The sequence below is a fragment of the Puma concolor genome, chromosome A1, assembly GCF_028749965.1.
Source record: "Puma concolor isolate L17-30 chromosome A1, mPumCon1.1.hap2, whole genome shotgun sequence".
NCBI classification, from domain to species: domain Eukaryota; kingdom Metazoa; phylum Chordata; class Mammalia; order Carnivora; family Felidae; genus Puma; species Puma concolor.
This window is the reverse complement of record NC_141667.1, coordinates 104,634,996-104,662,443: the sequence shown is the minus strand read 5'-3', so window position 1 is coordinate 104,662,443 and position 27,448 is coordinate 104,634,996. Positions and strand designations below refer to the sequence as shown.

The window sequence follows — 27,448 nt, the reverse complement described above, 5'->3', positions numbered from 1 at the left end:
GACATGGGGCTTGATCCGATGAACCATGAGATCATGACCTGAGCTGAGATCAAGAGTCAGAGGCTTAACCAACTGAGCCTCTCAGGTACCCTTCTTTCTTACCATTCTTGGCAACATTTTAATAGTAAAAAGCTGGAAACAACCTAAAAGTCTATCAGTAGGGGACAGATTAAACCAATCATAGCACTCCTATATGGACTTATGTGCAAACTTTAAAAAGATTAGGGATCCAGGGGTGCCTGGCTGGCTCAGTTGGAAGAGCATGTGACTTAATCTCAGGATCGTGAGCTCAAGCCCACATTGGATGTAAAGATTACTTAAATAAAACTTAAAAAAAATTAGGGATCCAAAGATGTATGAATGACTACTAGGTACATCAGTAGTCATCAGGGAAATGTAAATCAAGACTAATACGAAATATTACTATACATGCACAGGATGGCTATTAGATGAACAAGTGTTCATCTAGCAGGTACTGGCATGGATGTGGAGAAATTAGATCCCTACTACGTAGACAGGGGGAGGGGAATGTAAAGTAATGCAACCATTTTGCAAAACAGTTTGGTATTTTCGCAAAAAGTTAAACTCAGTTGCAAAAGGACCCAGAAATTTCCCTCTATACCCAAGAATTGAAAACCTACATCTACACAAAAACCTGTATACAAATGTTCATAACATAATTCATAAGACCCAGAAAGGATACAACCCAATTGTGCAAATGATGGAATGGATAAACAAGAGGTGGTACATACAGTGAATATTACTTGATAAAAAGGAATGAGGTACCTACTGGTAGAGGCTGCAATATGGATGACCTTGGAAACAATACGCTAAGTCAAAGAAGCCAGACATAAAAGGCTACATATTGTATGATTCATTTATATGAAATGCCCAGAATATGCAAAACCATACAGACAAAGTAAACTAGTGATTCCAAGGGACTAGAAGGGAAAAATGGAAAGTGACTGCTAACAGTACTGGACTTTTTCTGGGTGGGGTAATAAAAACGTTACATATGGAATTAGATAGTGATGGTTGAAGTATGATGATTACATAATCTTGTGAGTATAATAAAAGCCAGCTAGTTGTGCACTTTTTTTTTTAAGTTTATTTTTTGAGAGAGAGTGCAAGTGAGCAGGGGAGGGGCAGAGAGAGAGGAAGAGGAAGAATCCCAAATAGGCTCTGTGCCATTTAGCATGGAGCCCAATGTGGGGTTTGAACCCACAAAATGTGAGATTGTGACCTGAGCTGAAACCTAGAGTTAGACACTTAACTGAGCCACCCACGCACCCACTTATGCACTTTAAAATGACAAATTGGGGGGCACCTGGGTGGCTCAGTTAAGCGTCCAACCCTTGATTTCGGCTCAGGTCATGATCTCATTGGCATGAGATGGAGCCCCACCCCATGCTGGGCTCTGCACTGGGTGTAGATCCTGCTTGAGATTCTTCCTCTCCCTCTCTGCCCCTCCCCTGTGCTCTCTTATTTTTTTTTTGTTTTAAAGGTTTATTTATTTATTTCTTTAGGGGGGCAGGGGCAGAGAGTGGGAGACACAGAATCCAAAGCAGGCTCTAGGCTCTGAGCTGTGAGCACAGAACCCAACGCGGGACTTGAACTCACAAACCACGAGACCATGACCTGAGCCAAAGTCGGACACTTAACCGACTGAGCCACCCAGGGCCCCCACGCTCTCTCTCTTAATAAATAAACAAACAAGTAAATAAATAAAAATTTTAAAAAACACATAAAGTAAAATTTTATCTTAATTTGAAAGAATAGGGAGGTCTGTATGAGATGATATACTCTCCAAAATATATTAAATGAAAATAAGAAGATACAGAAGAGTGTATATAATATGCTACCACATGCTTAAAGCAAATAAAGTACACAAACATACATACTTTGCAGGCATAAAATCTCTCCAAAAGAGACTTAGGAAACCAGAAACATTACTTCTTAAAGGGAGGGGATCTGGGGTGGCTGAAGAATAAGGGGTGGCCTGGAAGGGAAACCTACCTTTCCAGGATACCCTTTTGTACCTTTCCAGTTTTTGTAGAGTATAAGTATTACCATTTCTTTGTGTGTGTGTGTGTGTGTGTGTGTTTATTTGAGATGGGGGAGGGGTGAGCGGGGGAGAGGGGCAGAGAAAGAGAGAGAGAGAGAGAGAGAGAGAGGGAGAGAATCTTCAGCAGACTGCACACTCAGCATGGAGCCCTACACGGGGCTCAATCCCATGACCCTGTGATCATGACCTGAGCTGAAATCAAGAGTCAGAAGTTCAACTGACTGAGCCGCCCAGGAGCCCCTGTGTGTTTGTTTTTTAAGCAAAGAAATAAAAATGAAAAACTGATGTTTTATCTTCAGTCTTAACTTTTACTTTAAGGGATCACTTTTACTTTATTCTGCAATGAACTTAAAAGATAGCCACCCGGGGCGCCTGGGTGGCTTAGTCGGTTGAGCGTCCGACTTCGGCTCAGGTCACGATCTCACAGTCCGTGAGTTCGAGCCCCGCGTCAGGCTCTGGGCTGATGGCTCAGAGCCTGGAGCCTGCTTCCGATTCTGTGTCTCCCTCTCTCTCTGCCCCTCCCCCGTTCATGCTCTGTCTCTCTCTGTCCCAAAAATAAATAAACGTTGAAAAAAAAAAAAAAAAGATAGCCACCCATGTGGTCAGTTTTATTTATTCGTTACCTGTTGAAGCATTTAAAATGAACAGTTTTTACTATCCTTAATGATATTATATATATACTATACTTGAGACTTTTGCTTTCTCATGGAGAAAGAAAGCCCACACATAAACCTTTAGGCCATCCATCTACTAGTCTTGCAGCTCAATTTTAATAAAAAAGCTTTACCGACAATTGGACAATTTATTCAATATGGCAGAGATATAACAAGAGTGGTTGTAAAGTGGCTAGTAGTCTTGTAAATTAGGAGCTATGATCCTTAATCCACTGCTCAATCCACTTCAATATCTGATTGATGTTATCCTCTAGATCTTCTGGTTTATTGCTGGGCAGCTGATGTACTATTTCTTCCTTGTAGGATGCTAATGCTTCTTCATAAAGAACTTGAAAAATTTCACACTGAATATTATCTTTTAGTTTCTTCTCATTATAACCCCTGGAAGGCAATGAGAAGATAAAAAAAACAGCAAAATGAATGGCATTAACTGGAGTTTTAGGAACACAAGAGAAACCGGACACTTTTAAATACATGAAATATCATGCAAAAATACTTCTTGTAGTCTATTTATTTAAATAAAATAGACTGGCACCTGTAAATATGAGACTTTTTTTTAGTTATTTATTTTTTTGATGTTTATTTATTTTTGAGCAAGAGACAGAGAGTGAGCAGGGGAGGGGAAGAGAGAGAGGGAGACAAAGAATCTGAAGCAGACTCCAGGCTCTGAGCTGTCAGCAGAGAGCCTGACATGGGGCTCGAACCCATGAACCATGAGATCATGACCTGAGCCAAAGTCGACTGAGCCACCCAGGTGCCCCAATATGAGACTTTTTTAAATATATATGGTTTATTGAGAGACAGAGAGAGAGATCATGAGCAGGGGAGAGGCAGAGAGAGAGGGAGAGAGAGAAAATCCTAAACAGGCTCTGCACTGTCAGCAAAGAGCCCAAATGCAGGGCTTGATCCCATGAACTGTAAGCTCATGACCTGAGCCCAAGTCCTATGCTTAACCAACTGAGCCACCCAGGTGCCCTGAGAGGCTTTTTTGACAAGAAGTTAAAACTAATATCCAATGTTTAGGTTTGTCTTAATTTCGGCCCCCAAAATTTGTCATCCATTCCTTTAGCAAACATATCTACCTACCTCAAGCCAGATATTGAGCTATGAGATAAATAAGAAGTGTAGAGCTTTGGTCCTAGATTTCAAAAGAAATTAGAGGAATTAAGATATAGACAGATAAAACAACGAGGTAGTGTATAAAAATGAAATACTTATGGGGGGCCCCTGGCTGGCTCCAGTGGGTGGAGCATGCAACTCTTGATCTTGGGGTTGTAAGTTCCAGCCCAGTGTTGGGTGTAGAGATTAGTTAAAAAATAAAATCTTAGGGGTGCATGGGTGGCTCAGTCAGTTAAGTGTCTGACTCATCGTTTCAGCTCAGATCATGGTCTCACAATTCATGAGATCAAGCCCCACGTTTGGCTGTGTGCCAACAGTGCAGAGCCTGCTTGGGATTCTGTCTCCCTTTCTTTCTGCCCTTTCCCAGCTCACACTTGCCCTGTCTCTCTCAAAATAAATAAACTTTACAAAAAATAAAAAATATTTAAAAAATTAAATACTTATGATAGGAACACTATATACTAATTGGGTACTTGATCATACAGATAGATGTATCTGTGCTTTACCAATTCCAAAGATGTAAAAACAATTAACTTACATTATCTTTAGGCAGATATGTAAATTAGCCAACTAATTAATTAGCTAATGAAAAAGATTTTTAAAAATTCATATTAGTTCAACCTTGTAACAATCAAGAGTAAATTGAATTACTTATGGGGTGCCTAGATGGCTCAGTCAGTTAAGCATCTGACTTCAGCTCGGGTCGGGTCATGATCTCCCGGTTCGTAGGTTTGAGCCCTGCATCTGGTCCTGTGCTGACAGCATGGAGCCTGAAGCCTGCTTCAAGTTTTGTGTCTCCCTCTCTCTCTGTCCCTCCCCCACTCACACTCTGTCTGTCTCTCTCTCAAAAATAAACATTAAAATAAAAAAGTAAATCGAACTACTGAAGGATGATTAACTGTATGAAAACATAACCAACAGAATGAGAGAAAATTTTTGCAAATCATATATCTGATAAGGGATTTGCATCTAAAATACACAAAGAACTCATAACTTAATTAAGAAGGAAGCATAACCCAATAAAAAACTGGGCAAAGGATCTGAAGAGCTATTTCTCCCAAGAAGACAGACAAATGGGCAATAAGTACATGAAAAGATGCTCAATATCATTAGCGATCAAGGAAATGCAAATCAAAACCACAATGAGATACTACTTCATACCCAATGGGATGGCTACAATGGGAAAGACATAACAAGTGTCCACGAGGATGTGGAAATACTAGAGCCTTCAAACACTGCTCTTAGGAAGGCAAATTGGTACAGCCACTTTGGCTAACAGTCTAACGGTTCCTCAAAAGGTTAAACATGGAGTTTATTTTATTACCCAGCAATCCCATTCTTAAACTTCATATCCAAGATAATTGAACACAATGTCCACATAAAATCACAGGCACAAATATTCACAGCAGTATTATTTACAACAGCCAAAAAATGGAAAAGACCCAAATGTCTATATTCTGGTAAGTAGATAAAAACGAAGTATTGATACATGCTGCAACATAGATGAACTCTGAAAACATTATGTTAAATAAAAGAAGCCAGACACAGAAGATCATGTACTGTAAGATTTCTTTTACATAAAATGTCCAGAATAGACAAATCCAAAGAGACAGAAGGTCAATTACTGGTTGCCTAGGGCCAGGGGACTGAGAGGAAATATGGGGAGTGACTGCTAATGGGCACAGGTTTTTGGGGAGGAGGGAGACAATGAACATTTTCTAAAATTGGCTGTAGTAACGGATGCATAGTTCTGTGAATATACTAAAAACAAATGTGTATACCTCTAATGGGTGAATTGTATGTATGTGAATTTAGCTCAGTAAAGCTGTTATTTTTTTTAAGGTGATTGATTACTTTGTAACTTTTTCAATGGCTAAAAACAAGACAAGCTCTCTCAAATTTTTTCATATCTTAGTGTTTGGCTATTTATATAAAACAGAAATCTTTTTTTTTAAGATTTTATTTTTAAGTAATCTCTATACCAAAGGTGGGGCTTGAACTTACAACCCCAAGATCGAGCGCAGAATGCTCCACTGACTGAGCCGGCCAGGTGCTCCAAAACAGTAAATTTCTTCTTTTACAGATTTTAAGTAATCTCAACACCCAATATGGGGCTTGAACTTAAAACCCTGAAATCAAGAGTTGCATGGTCTACCAACTGAGCCAGCCAGGTGCCCCAAAACAATAATTTTTAATAAAAAATTTAAATTGTTTGGTTTGCAGAAAGGAATGTGTACCATATGGTCTCCATTACTTCTCTGTTAAAACACTGTTAATGTCTTTTCTCTGCCTAAAAAAGACGATTACGGTTTTAGGTCTAGCTCCAACTTTCCCCATATATTTGCTACTGTACTCCTTGGTGTAAGGATTTTACAAGTATCCTATGCAGTGATGGTTAGTCAGAGCTGACTACTGTCATTGAGAACTACGAATTCTAAACCTGAACTCAGGGAAACTTTTGAAGCGTTCCTTCTGAGATTGCCCCATAGATCCTATAGAACCTCCATTTTCCTACAGCTTGACTCAAAAGACAGTGGAAAAATGTTTCCCATAAAAATTCCTCTTTTTTGTTTATTCTGGATTAAGTCTGATGCTCTCTTGGAGGGACCAACTCAAAATATATTTTAAAGGTTGGAAATGTTGATTTATCTTGTCAGTTTTTCATAAACTTTCCCATTCATGTTGTGCGGATACTTTGAGTGGGTAATGTACATTCAGGAGTCAGAGTATGTTATTGGCTTGGTTGTTTTCCCAGGAAGGTTTTACATTAAGGAAACATCATGACTAAATAGAGTTGCTGTGACAGTATATTTTATTTAATGAAACTGTCAGTTGCAGTATTCATTTACTCAGTTATAAACTATTACCTGTGTTGTACAAATGCATCTTTTTCTCTTAGATTCAGAGCATTGGTACCATACAGACTTGGTTTATAATGAGAGACCAATAGTCACATATTCGAAAGGAATCCTTTATCATGGTTGTACTGGCTAATTTCAGGAATCTGAATAAAGGGTTATATCATACTTTAAGAATTCAGTGTTTTTCCTTTCTTACCTTGTTTCAAGTCTTTTGTACAATACACTGTTATCTGCTCGCAGCACAAAAACTATGTGAAACCAGCGTTCAGGGAAGAAATCACAACCATGGTAATCAACAATAACTCCACCTTCACTCATTTGGTTTTCTAATTCATCAACTACCTGTAAGAAAGGGACAAAAAGAATGCTCCTTTTAAAAAAAATGAGGTCAACTTTCCTATTAAATTTTTAGGAGTATACTTTATAAAAAACTTGTACTTACTCTATCTTCATCTAAAATGGGGCAATCATACTCTTCATCATAGCCATCATATAACTGCCCTAAAAGAGATTTACACTGGCTTATTAAACTAGTATTTTATAAGTAACTGTCAGTAACTTTCAATTAATTTTAGACTTTAGGAAAGGAAATATACCATCTATTACTCTTTGAGAGACTAGAGAGGGCACTAACACACAGCAGATGTCACACAGACACCAAATGTAAAGAGCAATGCTGATTAAATCAGAATTTTACCTAGAGGGAAACTTGGATAGCAATATATCTGATACAATTTTAGCTATCAAAATTGAAACCAACTAAAAAAAATGAATGATTTCAGAATTTGTGGGACTAATAGAAAAGGACTGCATTATTTTTGTTAAGCTATTTGGTGGGAAGAGGGGACACAGGGATACAGACACTCGCACACATTAACAATAGATTATCAAATATTTTAGGCTAAGGAGATGGAAGTTAGTAGAAGCAACAACAATTTCTCAATTCTAAAAATGAGCCCTCAGTCACACAGGTCCCATCTTCGTGGGGTCTAGGAAAGGAGAGTCAGTTTGACCCAAGTGCTCCTGAACAGTATTTTTACTTCTAGATTTCCAGGATCCTCAAAACCCATGGGTCGAATAAACATTTCAGGAGGCAAAACAAGAATGATGGGCAGTTATAAAGAAGGCAGATTTAAATCTCATGTAAGAATTTTCCAACAAATCAAAGCTGGCTTTCAAAGGAAGTCTTGCTTTAGAAGGTGAGACATAATCCTATGCTCACCTAAATCTCTAAGAAATATGTAATAAGGCTTAGACCATCCTTTGAGCCATCTGTAAGAGCATGCTATAGTCCTCCCACATCTTTCCCTCCAATATTTTGGCCCAGGTTGAAATTAGTTTAAAATGAGCATGAGTTCTGAAGTAATAAAAGGGTAGTTCTGAGGGTCAATGGGAGGCACAGAGACAGTTGCAACTTTTTGTCCTGCCAGGACAGTGTATGGACTCATTCTGGCCATGTGAGCACCTCTCAAGCACCTCCCTGTGTCATCTGCTTCCCTGGATTACTGCGCAATTACCAGATACTGTAGCTAAAAAAATTAAACTGTCTTGGTATTGGGAAAATTGGATAATGATTTACAAATAATCTAAATCCTGTATACTATAAATTGGATTAAAGAGCCAATTGTTTAATTCAAAGACAATTAGTGGAAAATTTAATCTGTAAAGGAATGATTCATTTGAGTTTGTTCATTTTAAAACACATAAAATGCTAAATCTCTGTTCAGTGAAAAATAATGTAGCAATAAAAACAACTACTGGGAGAAATTTTTGTAGTAGGACAAAGGCCTGAAATGTAGATTACATAGTGACCTTCAAAATCAAGATTAAAAATACGTACCTTAACCAAAAAGAATTCACACACAATGAAAATAATTAATAAACATACGATGAAAAAATGTTGGACTTTCCCAGCTATTAAAGAGATAAATTAAAATTACCCTTTTTATGCCTGTTGCATTAATCATATATGTATATAATAAATTGGAAATGTATTTCAAAAATAATTTTAGGGGTGTCTGGGTGACTCAGTTGAGTGTCCAACTTCGGCTCAGGTCATGATCTGATCATCAGTTCATGGGTTTGAGCAGTGCATCCTGCTCTATGCTGTCATCATGGAGCCGGCTTCAGATCCTCTGTCTCCCCCTCCCTCTGTACCTCCCCACTCACACTCTCTTAAAAATAAAGAAGACATTTAAAAAATAATTTTAAAAATAAAAATGTCATACCCATTCATAGATTTCCTCTACCATTTAATTTCTAGCCAGAAAAAATTTTAAGTGATAAAATATTCAACAATAGGAAAAACTTAAATCTTGGTTTACTAGTTTGATGAAATATTATGTAATTAAAGTTAAGAAAATAAATATTAGGTAGTATTATGTAGTATGGACTAGGTCACACATGATAAATGCTTATGACACAAAGGGTAAAACATAAAAAGCAGAATTCAAAGTTGTAATAGGGCCAAAGATCAGAAATACAAAAGATGGAAATAAATTAGGATTTGGAGTACTTTTTTGGTGTATTATTTTTACAATGCCACAAAATCTAATACCTACTGTTGATGCCATACTATGTAGGAATCTGCAGTAGATAAATACTGAGGTTCCTTCATATTTTAAATCCTTAACTCTCAAGACTAGTGAAATCGTTAAAAAATATGCTATCTAAAATAGAGACAACCACTGCAATATTGAGTCAGAATTAAAGTCTTTATACCGCAATGCTGAAATGCAGGATTTCTTAAATCATGTTAATGTAGTTGAATAGTGTAATCCAACCTTTAAAACATTCATTTCAAAAAACACCTATCAAATACCTACCATGTACAAGTGCCTGTAGGGATAATAAGGATTTAATAATGAGCACAATGACCAAGAAGGCAAACGTAGTCTTTCCCTTAAAGAGTTTACAATAAAATTAGAGAGGACAAAGTAACCTGGAAATTATAATAGGATAATACTTTAAAAGTGGAACATTAGGGAAGGCTTCCTGGAGAAAGTGACTTTTAAGTGGAGACTTGAAGCAGGTACCTAGGGAAAAAAGGGAGGGATGACTATTTTCAACAGAGAAAAACAATATTCAAAGGCAGAGAGAATTAAGAGGGCAAGACTCAAGGGAGGGAAAGTTTCTTAGACTATGTATAAAATAGGTGATAAAGGGTCAGGTAAATTGAGGCCAGATCAAAAAGGGTTGCAGAGTTAGATGTAACCTAAGGCAAAGTAAAATCATTAAAACATTTTAAGCCTGAAATGACAGGATCAATTACAAATTTTTAAAAATTATTTTGGTTTCTCCATAGAGAATAAGTTAGAAGGAAGCAAATCCAGAAACAGGGATACCAGATCAAGGCTACTGCAGAATTTTAGCTGAGTGATAATTATAACCTGTACCATAGGGAATGGAGAAATGGATTCTAAAGTTCATTTTAGGGGCGGCTGGGTGGCTCAGTCAGGTAAGTGTACAGCTCTTGATTTCACCTCAGGTCATGATCTCATGGTTTGTGAGATCAAGTCCTGCATTGGACTCTGCACGGGCAGAGCAAAGCCTATTTGGGATTCTCTCTTTCCCTCTCTCTCTGCCCCTCCCCGGCTTGTGCTTGCTCTCAAAAAAACAAAACAAAACAAAAACCCTTTAAAGTTCATTTCAAATTTCATGGGGTCCCTGGTGACTCAGTCGGTTGAGCGTCCAACTTTGGATCAGATCATGGTCTCTGAGTTCGGGAGTTCGAGTACCGCGTCAGGCTCTCTGCTGTCGGTGCAGAGCCCACTTGGCATCCTCTGTCCCCGCTCTCTGCTTCTCCCCTACTTGTGCCCTCTAGCTCTTAAAAATAAACATTAAAGGGTGCCTGGGTGGCTCAGTCAGTTGAGTATCCGACTTTGGCTCCAGTTATGATCTCACGATTCGTGGGTTCGGGCCCCGTGTCATGCTCTGTGCTGACAGCTGAGAGTCTGGAGCCTGCTTCCTTTGTCTCTCTCTCTCTCTCTAGCCCCTCCCCTGCTCATGCTCTGTCTCTGTCTCTCAACAATAAATAAATGTTAAAAAAAAAAAAAGTTTAAAAAAACATTTAAAAAAAGTTCATTTCAAATTTCTGAAAAAAACGGAAAAACGTATGCTACTTTATTATTTTTTTATGTATGCCACTTTACAAAGTTTCAGTTGGAAGTCAAATTTAGAGCTAAGTACAGGATCCTAATCTAGAAACGATAAAAAGGCTTGAATTGATTAACCTACCAAAAGCTTAGAAAATTCAATTTTCTCAACAAAGTTTTATGATTTAAAGTTAGTTGCAGAAAACAAATTGTGGGGCCAAAGTTAAATGGCTTAAGTTCTTACCTCAAAAGATATTCCTACCTGTTGTTAGTCAAGCAATAAAATCATTACATTTTAACTGCCCTCCTAGAGTTTATACTCACATGAAAGCTGTTCTTTAATGATGTTGGATGCTAACTATTTCGTTGCTATTGCCAATATTTAAAACATTTTCAGATTTCTTACTTTGTCCTTTTTTTTTTTTTTTTAAGTAAGCTCCATGCCCAGTGTAGGGGTTGAACTCACAACCCTGTGATCTTGAGTCCCATGCTCTACAGACTCAGCCAGCCAGGCACCCCCTCCCCAACCCCGATTTCTTACTTTGAAAAATTTACATTTACCTCAATCCAACAAGAAGCTTATAACTGTAATGCAATTAGTACAAGAAGCTAATTGGTTTAGAAAGATATAGTGCTTTGATACCTGACCTTTTATGTAGAGAAAAGCACAATAAATCCTACTTAGAGGTTAGTGAGCACCAAAGATGTGACATTTGAGTTGGGTCTTTCTCTCTTTTTTTAAGAATCTCAAGCACGATCCACGCTTAGTGCACAGCCTGGCGCAGGACTCCATCCCACAACCCTGGGATCATGACCTGAGAAGAAATCAAGAGTCAGCCACTCAACTGAGTCACCCTGGCGCCCCCCTTGAGTTGGGTCTTTTAAAGAGTTGTTTAAAAGGAAGATAAAGGGGGCGCCTGGGTGGCGCAGTCGGTTAAGCGTCCGACTTCAGCCAGGTCACGATCTCGCGGTCCGTGAGTTCGAGCCCCGCGTCGGGCTCTGGGCTGATGGCTCGGAGCCTGGAGCCTGTTTCCGATTCTGTGTCTCCCTCTCTCTCTGCCCCTCCCCCGTTCATGCTCTGTCTCTGTCTGTCCCATAAATAAAAAAAAAAAAAAAAAAAAAACGTTGAAAAAAAATAAAAGGAAGATAAAAAAAAAAAAAAAAAAGGCAGATAAGGGCATCTCCAGGTAAAGGGAACAGCACTTGTAAAGACCTGGAGGTCAATTCCCAGTGAGGAACAAGCGCACTGTGCGCAGAATGAAGGGAACCTAGGGGAGTGGCTGCAGGTAAGGCTAAAGGTAAACTCAAACCAGTTCATAATCCATACATTACAGATGATGGACTTTATCAGAAAAAGTTCAAGTCTTGTTTATTCCCTCTCCCTCTTCTTTATAAAGGACATAATAATGGCATAGAAGAGGAAAAGATACTAAAGAGTAGGAGATTTAGGAGAAATGAGCTTGAAAATAGGATAGGGATACCATAGGGATTTTTCAGGCAAACCACCAAGATTTATGGGGCAAGTGGATCTGTGTTAGCATGTTTGTGTTTCTATGCGAGGGGAACAAGAATCAAGCATAAGCAAGTAGTCAGGATTTCAGAGCATGTGCTTCTTAAATGTTTTAGTTTGTGAAAAGGTCTGGCAACTGTCAAGAAGGTGATTACCTTTAGTAGGTATCTAGAAACTGGAATCTTGAAAAAAAATTTTTTTTAATGTTTATTATTGAGAGACAGAGACAGAGCATGAGCATGGGAAGGGCAGAGAGAGAAGAGGAGACACAGAATCCGAAGCAGGCTCCAGGCTCTGAGCTGTCAGCAGAGCCCGACACGGGGCTCAAACTCACGGACTGTGAGATCATGACTGGAGTCGAAGTTGGACACTTAACCGACTGAGCCATCCAGGTGCCCCGAAACTGGGCTCTTTTAAAAGGGAGTAACTAGGGGCGCCTGGGTGGCGCAGTCGGTTAAGCGTCCGACTTCAGCCAGGTCACGATCTCGCGGTCCGTGAGTTCGAGCCCCGCGTCAGGCTCTGGGCTGATGGCTCAGAGCCTGGAGCCTGTTTCCGATTCTGTGTCTCCCTCTCTCTCTGCCCCTCCCCCGTTCATGCTCTGTCTCTGTCTGTCCCGAAAATAAATAAACGTTGAAAAAATAAATAAATAAATAAATAAATAAATAAATAAATAAATAAATAAATAAATAAATAAAAGGGAGTAACTAGTCCAGAGTGAATGAGATTACTAAAGGGAGGGGCAAAACTACAATACAGCTGCAGTGAAATTATGGGGGAAGATGTGTATGTAGGAGGATCACATGCAGACTGGGAGAGAGCAGTGTTGGAGGGGCCACCAGGGAGGTTAGCTTCAGAGCCTTCCAGGGGTAGCTTCCAGTGGAGGAAAAAAAATGGGATAAAGAGGTTAGAGCGGGGATAGCAAGCGTTTTCTGTAAAAGGCCAGATAGCAAACACTTCATGCTTCGTGCGCTAGTCTTCAGCTAATGTGGTTTCTATAAAAAACAGCAGTTTGTCAACTCCTGGATTAGAAAGAGATCAAGATTTTAAGTACTGAGGGCTCAGCTATGCATAACAATGTTCCAAATGGACCCAACATTAATAGAATTATATCACTTTGTCTAGACATATGGGGATCCTGGGGTTTATGACCAGAGGCTGAAGACTGATAAACTTGTGGCAGGAAAATTAAGGACGCTGTTAAGTAATTAAGTGATTGCATAAGGGAAAGTAAGAATCTGAGACTGGAGTAACAGGGTAAAAAAGCATTCTTAGCCATACCATATTTAGGACTCCCCATTTTATTAAGCTTAATTCCTTACCTAATTTTTCCTACCTTGGTTCCACATGGCATAAGTCTCTTACAAATGATATAGCAACTCAACAGGTTACTAGAATGGCAATAAATTCTATTTAGACAGATTTATTTAAAACAAGTGGGTTGTTTTTGGTCTTATTGCTTTATAGCAGGGTTCTCAATCTCAAATACTGACGTTTTGAGCTTGATAATTCCTTTATGGGAACGGAGGGTTATTCTGTGAATTGTGGGATGTTCAACAGAATCCCTGGCTTCCACTCCAGTCCTGACTACTGAAAGTATTCAGAAATTGCCAAAAGTCCCCTGAAAGGCAAAAATCACACCTAGTTGGGAACCACTCCTTTACAGATGATTACATGGTTTCTCTTAAAATATATCACTATTTGAGAAAAATGAACAGGTAGGGGTCTCAGTATATTTTCTAGTTAAGATTTTCAGATATATTCAAATAGCATCTGTAGAAAAGAACAATCTGGTACATTATGAAAAACCCTATAGAGTACTTTATCTAACACCATGTTAAGAGAGACCAGAAATCCTTTATCCGGCGTTATGGGAGAAGTGGGGGAACCCAAGGCTTAGATTCTATCTTATGAAACAATCTCATCAATAAAATACAGAGGACATTTGGGACTATATACTCCATTAGCTGTACATACACTGGCTAAAAGTGTTGAGTACAAGTACACCAGGAACCAATTGTCTAGTGTTATTATTCCTCTCATACTATTCGTGATAAATTATATAGCAACTTCATTACATTTAGAAATGTTAAAGTCAGTGGGTAAGAGAAACTGGAAGACTGAAACTGACAACTGTATGGGACTGTGAAATCACTTGTCAAATTCAACAGGCAAAGGAAGAAAACCAGATTTTATATAGGTATAAAATGGGGAGACTGACTAGCCTTGTACAACAGCAAATAAATATCTAAATTTTATGAACTATAAATACCAGACCTGGATTAAAATATCACCATGAGTGACATCTGGATGGCTCAGCAGTTAAGCATCTGATTCTTGGTTTAGGCTCAGGTCATGATCTCATGGTCATGGGATGGAGCCCCACATCAGGCTCCAGGTTGAGTGTGGAGCCTCTTTGGGATTCTCTCTCCCTCTCTCTCTCTGCCTCTCCCTTAGTTGAGTGTGTACGCACGCACTCTCTCAAAACACTGAAAAAAAATATGAGCATGATACTTATAGCATCAAGAATATGACAAAGCTAAGATGTACAAAACTGACCTGCAAAAAAGGATACTGGGGAAAAAAAGATATTGCGGGGAAGGCAAGTGAGCAAGGGGCAGAGAATCCCAGGAGCAGCAGGAGCGGGGGGGGGGGGGGGGGGGCAGGAAGGGGGAGAGAGAGAGAGAAGGAGAACGTGGGGCTCACCTGAAGCAGGGCTCATGCGACATGGGGCTCAAGCTCACCAACCATGAGATCATGAGCTGAGCCGAAGTCAGATGCTTAAGGACTGAGCCACTCAGGTGCCCTACTGGAAAAAATTTTTTTGCAATTTTAAAGTGGAACGATAATGGGAGACCCATCAAAGGTCCTTAAATACAACCAAAGAGATAAAAAAAAATGGGACCTAGGAAGAAGTTAATAATTGACAGATTATTCATCAAAACAGATGAAGTGGTCTCTCCAAAAGAGACATAGTTCTACGAGAGTGACTTATACACTAGGGATCATACTGTGGTCTAAACATCTGAACACACCAGAAGTAACACTCTAGTGGTAATGAATAGGCCACAACAACTTCAAGTTGTTTTAAGGGTTATTCCTGTTGGTGACACAAAGAAAACTGCTTCTAAAAACATAATTGCCAAAGTACCAACAAAGTGATGAACAACTTTATTTTTTATACTTGAAGGCTGATGAAAAACCATTACTAATCCTATTAAAGAAAATCCAACAACTCAGAGAGGGTAACTATATTTACTCATTAAATACAATTTACATGTTCTACAACACAACATGAAAACACCCAGCATGCATGTTTAATCTCAGTACAATGGATTCAAGACCAAGTACACATGTTACAAGCATCAAAGCTAGATTACAAATTATCATAGTCATCATCATCATCGTCATCATCATCATCATCATCTTCTCGTTTTCTTTTCAATGCATTTGCTGATTCATTGGCAGTATTTTGTGATGACACCATGTTAGTGGTTATAAGAATGTTCTTGGACCCAATTAATGATGGATTAATTAGAACATTCTGAACTGCAGATGTTGCAGGAATTGATGCTTTTACAGTTGGGGACTGTGAAGTGGGCATCTGTACTGTAAACCTTTGCCCTGTGAGGGACATTGGAGTCCCTACTTTAGTTGACACAGACATGGTTTGTGGGGTTGGCGTGCCAAGCGTGGGAGTACTTGGTCTGCTAGTAACTGAACCAACACTTAACCGCGGAACTGTTATTCTTCCCGCAGAAGTAGATGCCTTTTTTTGTAAAGACTTAAGTCTATAGTTTGGAGCAGTCAAGCAATATCTATCAGGTGGCAACCTGGGGCCTGAATATGGCTTGATTAAGGGCAAAGGAGTTTGATTTCTTTGCCTTGCAATATCTAATAAAAAATCTCTTGGGGGAGGAGAGGTAAAAGACTGATCAGCACGACACTGGATTGCCAATCGCACATCATCTGCATCAACAGTAGCTTTCTTAGCATGGCTTGAATAAATTTTTGCATCATCTAGAATTGTGGTCACATATCGGAAGGCAAACTCCAACATCTGATTTATAACTCTTGGCTCATATTCTGTAATCCCCATATCCTTCAGGATTTGTGCCATCATCTGTGCATCTTTCGGCATGCTCTTGGGAGAAGCCATCTTGCCAGAATCCATGATATCCGTTGATCAGACTTTAGATCATTTGAAAAAAATATGTACATTAGATCAAACCTGAAATAGTTACTTTAGTAGCAACTGTCAGGAACTTTCTAAATTTTAAATACTGTTAAAATTGTGAAAATATTTAAAAATTTTAAATATTAAATCTTTTTAATTTTAATGAGGCACACTTAAAAGTCCCCTTTACTTAAATTTATGGAGTTTCCACCCTATCCAAATCATTACAGGATATACAAAAATGAAGACACAAAAAAGGGAGTGATAAAAGGCTGGGGGGAAACAGTAAAATAAATAAAAACATTTATCACTTCAGAATAATGTTCACTTATGTGCAGGCATGCAACTATCAAATGAATCTAAGGAAAAAAAGAACAGTCATGTCCTACTGACTGAGTTCAATAATGTGTCCTTCCAGTGAGAGCAATATACTATCTCCACAGATATGCTTAGTACCCACACTTTTATGTGTTTGTCCATCTCAAAAACATTCTCCCCAAATCCCATCTCTTCATGGAAACATTCCCAATTATTACCACTCAAAAAAAAAAAAAAAAAAAAAAAAAAAAAAAAACCCAAAACACAACAACACAAAACTATTGGCCAAGAGGGCAGGGGAGGATGGGATGTAACAGTCAAAACAACCAGAACACAGTATTATACACTTATTTTCTCTTTCTATGGGTCCTCAACAGAGCATCAATTCCTTAAAAGCACTGTCTCTGCTTTTTGTACCTCTCACAAATATAGTAGTAACTCCATTATCTACTCTCTTTAAAAAAACCAAAAAACCAAAAAAACAAAAACTAGCACCAAAGTATCCCTTACCTTCTCGAGCTAAATCACCCACATTAATGTATTTCAGTCCTGATCTTGATGCAAGTTCTTTGCCTAGGGTGGTTTTTCCAACCCCTGGTGTACCTGTAAGACAAGCCACAGAAGAATACTGTTCATAAAATACTTGTTAGACTTCAGCCACCTATCTACCCTTCTTAAAGTGCTTAACAACTGAAATGAAAAATTTCCTAATTAGCAATCCTCTGTGAATTACTATACACTATGACCTAATCAAAGTTACTCAAAGCCTGCTGGATAGCAGAATCTTGCCAAGTAAGGCTTGGGTGATTCTGATACCAATTCACAGACTGCCTGCCACCATAACAGATACTCCAATAATAACACTAGTGATCTCAAATTACCATCATTTATTTGCTTTCATTTTTAAAAAAGAAATTATTCATGGAAAAAATTTAACCAGTATGAGGGACAAATCTCATTTCCACTACTGGCTCCACTACCTCTTCCTTAGAGGTAAACACTGAAAAGCAGTTTCTTTTATCTTTCTCAAGAAATCCTAACGCATATGTGTTTGTGTATACACATGTGTATTTATATATATGGCAACCCATATATATACACATATGTGCATATGTATATATATATATTACATATGTATTACACGCATCTTTATATAATAAACACACCATACGTTCATTGCCTTTCAGATAAATAGCAGTACTAGGCATTGTTCTTCACTTTTCCTTTTTTTACATCTATTTTATTTCAAAATAATCAAATGTGTAATTTTCAGCTCCGAACAGGTTAGAGCCAGTGAAGTTATAAAACTTGGTCATTATAATAATTAAAGATAACAGAGACAAATCATGCCTCCGTTTACAGGACAAGAACTTTTACAAGTCCAGTGTAATACACCAAGTTTGAACCCTGGACTATCCTGTGTGTGTTTGTTTTTTCCTGGACTACTGTGTTTTCCATAAAATGTTCACCTTTAGGTTTTTGACAGTACGGCTGGATACTAAAATAACAGGACCCTGGCTGACCCCAACAGTTCAGAAGTTGTAGTGTCGTCCCCTAAGGAATCATAATAGGTAAACAGATTACTATCTGTAGCTTTCAAAAACTGACAAGACATGGGCGCTGTCAACAAGATTATGTTTTGTTAAATAATAAACTTCTACTGCTTTGTTGCCAGGAAGAGCGTCTCAATTTTTGTGTTCCAACACCATCTACACCCATTTGACTTTTGCATGAATGCCCCAAGATGCTATTAACTACAATTTAATAAACATTTAAACAGCTAATAGTCTTTAAAATCATAATGCGAAAGTTCAGTAGGCCTCCCGTATAACAAACGCCCTGCACACGGGTACAAAGACCGAGAAGGGAGGAATCTATCATCCCAGGAACTTTAGTGCATCTAAACAAGAGAAACGATCAGGGATGCTCAGTAGGTGCCTTTTCTTTTTGAAAGGAAGAAAAAACAAACAAACAGAAAAGAGCTTCTGACGCTAACTCAACGTACACAGCAAGTTAACCAAACTATGTCACAAATATCCGAACCCTTTTACCCAAAAGTGATTATCAGACACCAAGGAAAATGAAACATGGCCAAGAAAGGCCTAAGGACGAGGCATCCAGCACTAAATACAAAATGACTGCCTTACATTATCTCGCTTAAAACTCTAAACACAACCCTACCAAAGAAAAAAATCAACAGCCATTTTACAAACAAAAACCAGATTCCCAAAGATTCGGCAGAATCAGATTTCTTGCCAGAAAAGGGACCAGGACAGGTCTCTCTCTCTCTCCCTACCTCACCGAGTGACCTCAGGCCAAAAGAATAACGTTCCCCGCCCCCACCCCGCCTCCCGCAACGGTCGGAGGACCAGGTCTAGAGGCCGGGACCACAGCCACGCCGCACCGCCCTCCACTAGCCTCGAAACACCGAACGGCACGGCACCCTTTCTGGCGCCCGACGCCCCACAGCACTCAGGTCCGTAGCCTGCCCGCAGCCCAGCGCCTCCCCGCCGCGCCCCTAACCGGTCAGCAGGATGTTCGGAAGCAACATGGTCCTCACCGCGCTGGCTCTGGGCGCCTTGGCTCACGCACTCTACGCACGACAGGGAGGAGCTGAAAGGGGCGAGCTGCGGCAAGCGCCAGCGGCCTCGGGGTTCTCGAGGCCCTGCGCGGCGCTCGCGGCCCATCTCTACCGCCTAGTCACTGAACATTGGTTACCTGGCCTTCTATAGCACGTTTTCAGTGCAGTGTCCCAGGCTGGGGCACAGGTCAGGTCCGCGTTTCGGGTCAGGCAATGCGGTAGATGCCTAAGTCACAGGCGCCGTTGGCGGCCGCCCTTCTGCCTGTGTCGCGGAAGCGCCGACGGGTCTAAAAGGTCCCCGGGAGGCGGGACCTCTGAGAGGCTCGGCGCTGAGCCCGGGTAGGGCCAGGTGGTTGCCCTTCCGCTGGTGGAGAGCTTGGGCTCCTCCGCTCCTCTCCGCCCACGAGGGGGATGCAGCTCCCGGAAAGTAAGGCCGCCGCGGCTGCGGCTGTAGTATATGTATGTTCTAGAGACTCGAACCCATCTCTGCCTTAACGCCTCCCCGAGCTCTCTTCGCTCCTCCTCCCGACCTGCCCATCCCATTTGGAGATGAGAGGGTGGGGGTGCAGAACTCTGGCCTGGGGTCGGGGCAAGCGAACGCATCTCGGCTGATTAGTAGCTTTGACGTTTGACGAATGTCTGGTCTTAGTATCTCCCCGCAGTGTGTGTGGCGGGGGGTGGGAGGGTGAGTAGGCCAGAAATATTCTTGAAGGTCTTTTCTACTTCTGACGTCTCATTTCAGGAAACTGGCATCCATCATCTGGGACAGTTACTTTTCTTTTTTAAAGGAGGTAATTGTCAGTCTTGTTTCCAAAGAGCGACCAGAGTCCTGATCGTAAAAACAGTCTGCATCTTTTATTTCGACCTGCCAGCTATATTTATCCAACAGGTGTTTTTTTCCACCTATGTATCTCTGAAACTCCAAAGCAAAAACCTCTCTAATTATGAACAATTTGTGTGTGTTGGGGGAGGGGGGGTGTACAGTTTGTTTTATCGTGTATCGTTTACACATATAAACTGTGTACATCCAAACCATAAAGCCCAATACACTTTCCAATTTATAAGTTTGCAGACCTTAAACTTTGCTTCTAGCTAATTTAAAATTGGTGAATTCACTAGTTTATATAAACATTAAAGAATTATTAAAGTCAGAAAATACAGTGTTACCCGCAAATTTCCTAGTATGTTCAATTAAGGAAAACAGTTACAGTTATTATACAGTTAGATTTAAACTCTTTTTCCAAAATAAGTGGAAGTATGAATTTGTTATATGGTCAGTTGTTTTTTTTTTTAATTTTGTGGGGAAAAAAACCCTGCAGTGGTAATTTCAAATGAAGGAAATTTTAATTTTCAGCATAAGAACACAAATAGAATTGTCTGATTTTTTTTTTTTACTGACAAAATGTGAAGTATGTGTTTTTTTCTGTTTTCTCTAATATATTATTGAGTACATGTGAAAGACAACGCTTAACACAAGTAGTTTATTTGACATTGTTGTAGTAATTGAAAGTACACTTTGTTGTAGCATTTTGACTTCGTTATATATATTTGCTATGTTGTCTTTCACTAGTTTTTGAACGTCTCTTATACTGTTGATTACAATGGTATATGTCACCATACCTCTATTTTACAGTTTTTCCTATTTTGAAATTTTTTTCTTTTTTTTCTCTAGGTGAAGTATACTTTAATGTACTACAGGTTGTATACTACGGATGGGAACTATTAAAGTTTATAATGTCAAAACCTTTTCTTAGACCAAAGGTATCTTCCACAAAGGTATGACACACTAAAATGGCCATGTAATAATTGTCCAAAAAGAATGGTAAATTTTGTGTATGTTCTTAATGACTTATTATTGCCATCAAAGTAACAATGCCCAGTATGTGATGTAATTAATGATCTAAAAATTGTGATAGTAAGTTGTGAAGTGACTAAAACCACAATTTTAAAAAAGTGATTATATAATCTCAGTTGCAAAGAAAAGCCTGAAAACTCTTAAATGAAAGGTCAGTAGAAGAAAAAGAAATATATGAGTCTTAGTTGGTGTTAAAGTGTAACAACAAGCGGTGCCTCTTAGAAACCTTAGTTCTCGCTAAGGCTAGTGGGCAGAGTAGGATGGGGGTCAGGTTGTATCATACTCATTTGCAGGATACCTATTTTCTAGTGGTGGGTCTTATTTTTCTTTGATCTTAAATAAGTGACTAAACTTTGCTCTTTCTCAGTCTTTTTTTTTTTTTTTTCCAGTAGATGGGAGTCCACATTTATATAAGAAATAAAACTGTAAATTGTATAAGTAACCTGCAGATCAGAACTATGAGATCGGGGTGCCTGGGTGGCTCAGTTTTTTAAGGCTCTGATTTTGATTTCGGCTCAGGTCATAATTTCATGATTTGTGAGTTCAGGTCCTTGAGTGAGGTTCTCAGTGGCAGTGTAGAGCCTGCTTGGGATTCTCTTTCTGCCCCTCTCTCTGCCCCTCCCTTCCTCCTGTGCTCTCGCACAGTCGTTCTTTCTCTCTCTGTCTCTGTCTCTCTCTCTCAAAAATAAATATACATATAAGAAAATAGAATTACGGCGCCTGGGTGGCCCAGTCAGTTAAGCACCTGACTTCAGCTCACATCGTGATATCATGTGGTTTGTGAGTTCGAGTCTGCATTTGGGCTGTCTGCTGTGAGCACAGAGCCCATTTTGGATCCTTTGTCTCCCTCTCTCTCTGCCTCTCCCCTGATCTCAAAAATACATAAACATTAAAAAAAAAAAAAAAAAAAGAATTGCGAGATCAGATTTGCTATCAAAAGGTATACTATAGCAAATGATATTTTTACATACTCTTAAAATACAAGAAAAGAGCCAAAATTGTAGTGCCACTAACAGTCTTGGAGAAGAGGAAATGAATTAGGTGGCTATGACTGAATTTTTTTCCCACAGGTCTTCATTCCTTTACCCACTGGTGATAATATTCCTAACTTTTTGTCCTTAAAGTGGGAGTGAAGTGTGACTTTCATTCCTAAAATACTTCTAAATCTCAACTTGCATTCCCTTAGCATTGTCTAATATGTGGTACACAACTATGGCTGAGTATTCAATGAAAATGTACCCTAGGTTTCCCCTTGTTAGCCAGCCACGGAATTTCAAAAGCCAGTACTAAGCTAGGTTTTTCTAGATTTACACTGTAGGAATGTTAAGAAAATTCATCTTAAAAATTTTAGTTACTGGGGTGCCTGGGTGGCTCAGTCGGTTAAGCAGCTGACTTCGGCTCAGGTCATGATCTCGCAGTCCATGAGTTTGAGCCCCGCGTCAGGCTCTGTGCTGACAGCTCAGAGCCTGGAGCCTGTTTCTGATTCTGTGTCTCCCTCTCTCTGACCCTCCCCCGTTCATGCTCTGTCTCTCTCTGTCTCAAAAATAAATAAACGTTAAAAAAAAAAAAATTTTTTTTTTAAATTTTAGTTACTAAAAAGAACTTTTTAATACTCCCAAATACTTTTAGGTTTTGTTTTTTTTTTTAATGTTTGCTTATGTTTGAGAGAGCGCAAGAGCACACAAGCCAGGGAAGGGTGGAGAGAGAGGGACACAGGATCTGAAGCAGGCTCTGCGTTGTCAGCATAGAGCCCTTCGTGGGGCTCGATCTCACGAGTGTGAGATGATGACCTGAGCCGAAATCAAGAGTTGGATGCTTAACCAACTGAACCACCCAGACACCCCTAAATATTTTTAGGTTTAAATTGCTTAATTCGTCATTTTTCTCTGTGTATCCTTACAAAGGATTCTAAAGAAAAGTTAATGATAAAGGGAACTGTAGAGAGACCAACAGTTTCTAGAGACCAGAAGCACATGAAATAGAACTCACTGATGTTCCTGTTGTATTATCCCAATTCTGTTTTCCTAGACAAATCTAAGAAACAGATCATCCTCCTTGGAAAGCCTGCCTCCCTTTATTGAAAATAGTATTTGCTTTACAGGCTAAAGAGAAATATAATCAAGTCATAATTAGAAATTATTCTGGGGCGCCTGGGTGGCGCAGTCGGTTAAGTGTCCGACTTCAGCCAGGTCACGATCTCGCGGTCCGTGAGTTCGAGCCCCGCGTCAGGCTGATGGCTCAGAGCCTGGAGCCTGTTTCCGATTCTGTGTCTCCCTCTCTCTCTGCCCCTCCCCCGTTCATGCTCTGTCTCTTTCTGTCCCAAAAATAAATAAACGTTGAAAAAAAAAAATTAAAAAAAAAAAGAAATTATTCATAGCGGGGTGCCTGTGTGGCTCATTCAGTTGAGCATACGCCTTCATCGCAGGTCCTGATCTCACGGCTCATGAGTTGGAGCCCCACATTGGGCTTTGTGCCGGCAATGCTACGTCTGCTTGGGGTTCTCTCTCTTACCTCTCTCTCTCTCTGAACCTCCCCCACTGGTGCTTTCTTTCTCTTTGACAATAAATAAACTTAAAAAAGGAACAAATTATTCATAGCATCAGGATTCTTAGACTGTACCTTCATAAAAGTTAAAGCTGATAAGGATTATTTGGATCAGTATGCAGTGGTTCTTAGTTTGTGAATGTATTAATCTGGTCAAGGCAGAAGTATCACTCTTCTTATGGTTAAAATATATAGATTTTAACATTCTATTTCCTTATTTAGTTTTGCTTCTTTTTTGGTACTTAATTTTAATATTCTTGTTTTAGTCTACCAATAAGTTTAAGAATAATCAGTCTATTCTATACTGGGAATATTGTAATTAGTAAAAAGAATTACGTTTGTATTCTATATTCCTTTAGATGGCATTCATCATTATCCTGGTTAAGTGGACAAGTATACATTTGTACCTAGCATGAAGTAAAAAAATAACTAATAGATATAAAGCCAGATTAAGTTGTGAGATTTTTGTTTGAGATATTGCAAGTATATGAATATATTTTTTGTAGCTTACTTACATAGGGAATAGAAGCAGAAAATATAATATTTACATTTCTTTTTTTCAGGTAACAGATTGGGTAGACCCATCGTTTGATGATTTTTCAGAGAATACAGGCATCTCTATTACTGCCACATCGTTACATGTGAATAACGCAAGTCACAGAAGAAAAAATGTGCCTTCCAGATTAGAAAGTAGCAGATTTCCAGCTAGAAAAAGAGAAAAGCCACTGTCTTCAGAACAGATTTATGTTCCAGAAAATTCAAAAGACTGTTTATCTGAAAACGAACCATGGGTGGATAAATACAAACCAGAAACTCAGGTACTAAGTAGGATACAAACAAGTGTACGTAATTTAATTTCAGGAAGGAGAGGAATGTGCATTTTCAGATGATTACTCATAAAAATCTGAATGAATGAATTAGAAAAAAACAATAGTTCCTAGGTTTTTTTTATGTTCCGTGGTTTAGCATTTCTCAAGTTCTTCCGAAGTTGAACCATTGCTTATTTGTCTTAGATTTAATTTAAACCAACATAGAATTGATCTGTTTATTTTTTCTTAAGTATAACACCTCCCTCTGTTTATTCCCTTCACAAAATGTATTTGAGGATTTAAACAAAATTATAAAATTCCAGACCTGCTCCAAATTTTCATAAAAAGCTATCAGCGTAAGAACGGAATTTTTCCATAACAATATAAAAAATTAAGTGTAATAACAAAGGCTTTTAGTTACCTCATGTGTTACTTGTTTGCTAGTTTTTTCATTAAAAATGCTTAATTTAGATTAATGTGTACTAATGTACCAAAAATCCTTGGGTTAAAATTGTTTATTTTAAACTTGAAATTTTTAGCATGAACTTGCTGTGCATAAAAAGAAAATTGAAGAAGTTGAAACCTGGTTAAAAGCTAAAGTCTTAGAAAGGCAACCAAAACAGGTAATTTGATAAGAAATGTGTTTTAAAATATATTAACATCACATGTTTCTCCAATTTATGGTTGGTTGTAAGAAGTTAAACTTTGAGGATGACATTGTTCATTAAGTACAGATCACATACATTAAAAGTCTTTGGTTTACTGCTTCACGTTTTACTAAAAGACTCAGACTTTGAGTTTTCTCCTTTACTTATACCTCTTTCTCCCACTTATGTCCTCGTAAGTCATCATAAAGCATAATAAACCGGTTAGGGTGCTAGCATATTTAGCATATCTGATCATCTCATGCTGAAGCAAGAGGCAAATTACTTACTAGTTTTTGTACTAAATATAGCCTGAAACAGTCATTCATTTTAAGGCTAATTTTTTTGTTTCACTTCCTAATTCTGTAATTACTCTTGGCTTCCAAGCTAGAATATTCTTTCTCTCTCTCCTTTTTTTTTTTTTTTTAAATGTTTGTTTATTTCATGAGAGAGACAGAGTGTGAAGAGGGGAGGGGTTAGAGAGAGAGGGAGACACAGAATCCGAAGCAGACTCCAGGCTCTGAGTTGTCAGCACAGAGTCCGGTGTGGGGCTCGAACTCACAAACCGTGAGATCATGAGCCAACCGACTGAGCCACCCAGGTGCCTCTTTCTCTCTTTTTTTAAACTTACTTTTTTTGAGATTTTTTCAAATATAAAGGAAAGTAGAATAATAAATGACTACTCATAAGGCCATAAAGTACCCGTCATTTTCACTCTCAAGTATTTTAAAGTAAATTATAGATAAGTGACATTTCAGTCAGATTTTTAGAAACATCAGTATGCCTCTTTTTTTTAAATAAACATTTTCTTAATTAACTATATGTACCATTACTCTAACAAAATTAGTTATAATTCCCTAATGTTATCTAATGCTCATTTCATATGCACATTTATCCATTTGTCTCCAAAATGTCATTTACAGCTGATTTGTTACAACGAGGATCTAATCAGGGAACACCCATTGCATTGGATTGTTAACACCTCTTAGGTCTTTTAAAATCTAGAACAGTACACTTCACTCTCTCTTTTTCTCTAAGACACTGTGAAGAGACCAGGCCTGGTGATACGCAGAACTCGCACATTCTAAATTTGTCAGATTGTTTCCTCTTCATGATGTCTAACTTGTTCTTCTATCCTGCATTTCCTGTAATCTGGAAGTTTGAATTAAGGGCTTGATTAGACTCAAGTTGAACATTTTTGTAAGAATATTCTGTGTTGTATGGTGTATGTTTTATGTTGTACCATATGAGAAAATATGTTTGGTTTTCCTACTGTCTTTGATGTTAAGTTTGATCACTAAATTAAGGAAATGATAGTAAAAAATCTTCGTTGTGAGAAAAGTTTCCCTTGCAACTGCCATATAATCTATGGGGAGAAAATTTGACAATGTTATATGTCCAGTTCCCCAGCAGCCTTTCACCAAAATGCTTTAGCATCCATTTGCAGTCTCTGCCTGAATCAGTTTACTTTGTTAAGATTGCAAAATGGTGATTTTTAAATTCTACTTTTCTATAATTGTTAGCTGGCAGTTTTCTATACAGAAGTTTGCCAACGTTAATTGGGGCTATGTAACTACATTTAAATACAATTCCAATTGGAAACACAGGATAGATTTTAATGGATTGCCTTTAATTTTCAACTTTGAGATGAAGGGGTTTGTGTTTTAGTTGCCTCCAGTGGTAACAGGTCTTTCTCTTTTGAATTGAGGTTTTTTCTGTCTGGTCTGTGGATCTAACCATTTGGTTTAGTGTTGAGATAATGTATTTAAGGTGGATTTGCAGTGTCAGCATTGGTATTCCTCTGCTGGCTCAAAAAATCTCCCCTCTCTCTTTTGTGAGTACAGATTCTTGGGCAGTTTCCCTGACACACTTCTTACATCCAGGCATTTTCTTAGCTGGGCTAATATTTATATCTTTTTAGTGTTCACTATGTTGTCTCACTTACCAATACTTTGATAATGTAAACATTATCATGTGCTAAACCTACTTGTGTTACTGTTAATACTCTAATGAACTTAGGTATGTGTGTGCATATGTTGGTATTTTGGAAAATATTTCCTCTACAATTTTAAAAGCTTCTTCCCTCTAAGAAGTTAGAGTGTTACCAATCATACACTCTTTATTATACAAAAGTCCAATGGTGTCAGTAATTACAAGACATTTTTATTCAAGAAAAAATTTGGTGACTTCTAGATTTTTC

The 27,448-nt window shown here is 38.6% G+C and overlaps 4 protein-coding genes across 12 annotated transcripts in view; 2 read left to right on the top strand and 2 right to left on the bottom strand.

Annotated features, from left to right (window-relative positions):
* CDK7 (cyclin dependent kinase 7) overlaps positions 1-10,109 on the top strand; it is an 88,580-nt gene extending 78,471 nt beyond the window's left edge. For all 3 annotated transcript variants that reach the window (XM_086699650.1, XM_086699593.1, XM_086699601.1), the window contains one exon: positions 10,024-10,109. In XM_086699650.1, the coding sequence (XP_086555776.1) occupies positions 10,024-10,094 (71 nt within the window). In that variant the 3' untranslated portion in view covers positions 10,095-10,109. The remainder of the gene's footprint in view (positions 1-10,023) is intronic.
* On the bottom strand, positions 2,663-19,525 carry AK6 (adenylate kinase 6). Of its 3 annotated transcripts, XM_086699702.1 has the most exons (6): positions 19,376-19,525; positions 17,326-17,418; positions 7,162-7,220; positions 6,916-7,061; positions 3,826-3,877; positions 2,987-3,120 (listed from the first exon to the last, which is right to left on the bottom strand). In XM_086699702.1, the coding sequence occupies exons 1-5, from the start codon at positions 19,500-19,502 to the stop codon at positions 3,844-3,846; spliced, it is 459 nt and encodes a 152-aa protein (XP_086555828.1). In that variant the 5' UTR covers positions 19,503-19,525; the 3' UTR covers positions 2,987-3,120; positions 3,826-3,843. The 3 variants fall into 3 exon arrangements, with proteins under 3 accessions (XP_086555811.1, XP_025780406.1, XP_086555828.1); XM_086699685.1 differs by lacking the exon at positions 3,826-3,877 and having other exon boundaries at positions 2,663-3,120; XM_025924621.2 differs by lacking the exon at positions 3,826-3,877 and having other exon boundaries at positions 2,663-3,120; positions 19,339-19,484.
* On the bottom strand, positions 15,557-17,418 carry TAF9 (TATA-box binding protein associated factor 9). Its single transcript, XM_025924619.2, has 2 exons — positions 17,326-17,418; positions 15,557-16,511 (listed from the first exon to the last, which is right to left on the bottom strand). Exon 2 carries the CDS (start codon positions 16,492-16,494, stop codon positions 15,697-15,699), a length of 798 nt encoding a protein of 265 aa, XP_025780404.1. The 5' UTR covers positions 16,495-16,511; positions 17,326-17,418; the 3' UTR covers positions 15,557-15,696.
* A 151-nt stretch (positions 19,526-19,676) lies between the features above and the next one.
* Positions 19,677-27,448, top strand: part of RAD17 (RAD17 checkpoint clamp loader component) — a 40,059-nt gene continuing 32,287 nt past the window's right edge. For 2 of the 5 annotated variants that reach the window (XM_086699492.1, XM_086699528.1), the window contains exons 1-4: positions 19,677-19,823; positions 21,069-21,172; positions 24,359-24,613; positions 25,144-25,227. In XM_086699492.1, the coding sequence (XP_086555618.1) occupies positions 19,808-19,823; positions 21,069-21,172; positions 24,359-24,613; positions 25,144-25,227 (459 nt within the window). In that variant the 5' untranslated portion in view covers positions 19,677-19,807. Of the gene's footprint in view, positions 19,824-19,846; positions 20,082-20,138; positions 20,286-21,068; positions 21,173-24,358; positions 24,614-25,143; positions 25,228-27,448 lie in introns of those variants that run through there. The other 3 variants (XM_086699502.1, XM_086699510.1, XM_086699520.1) reach the window with 3 other exon arrangements.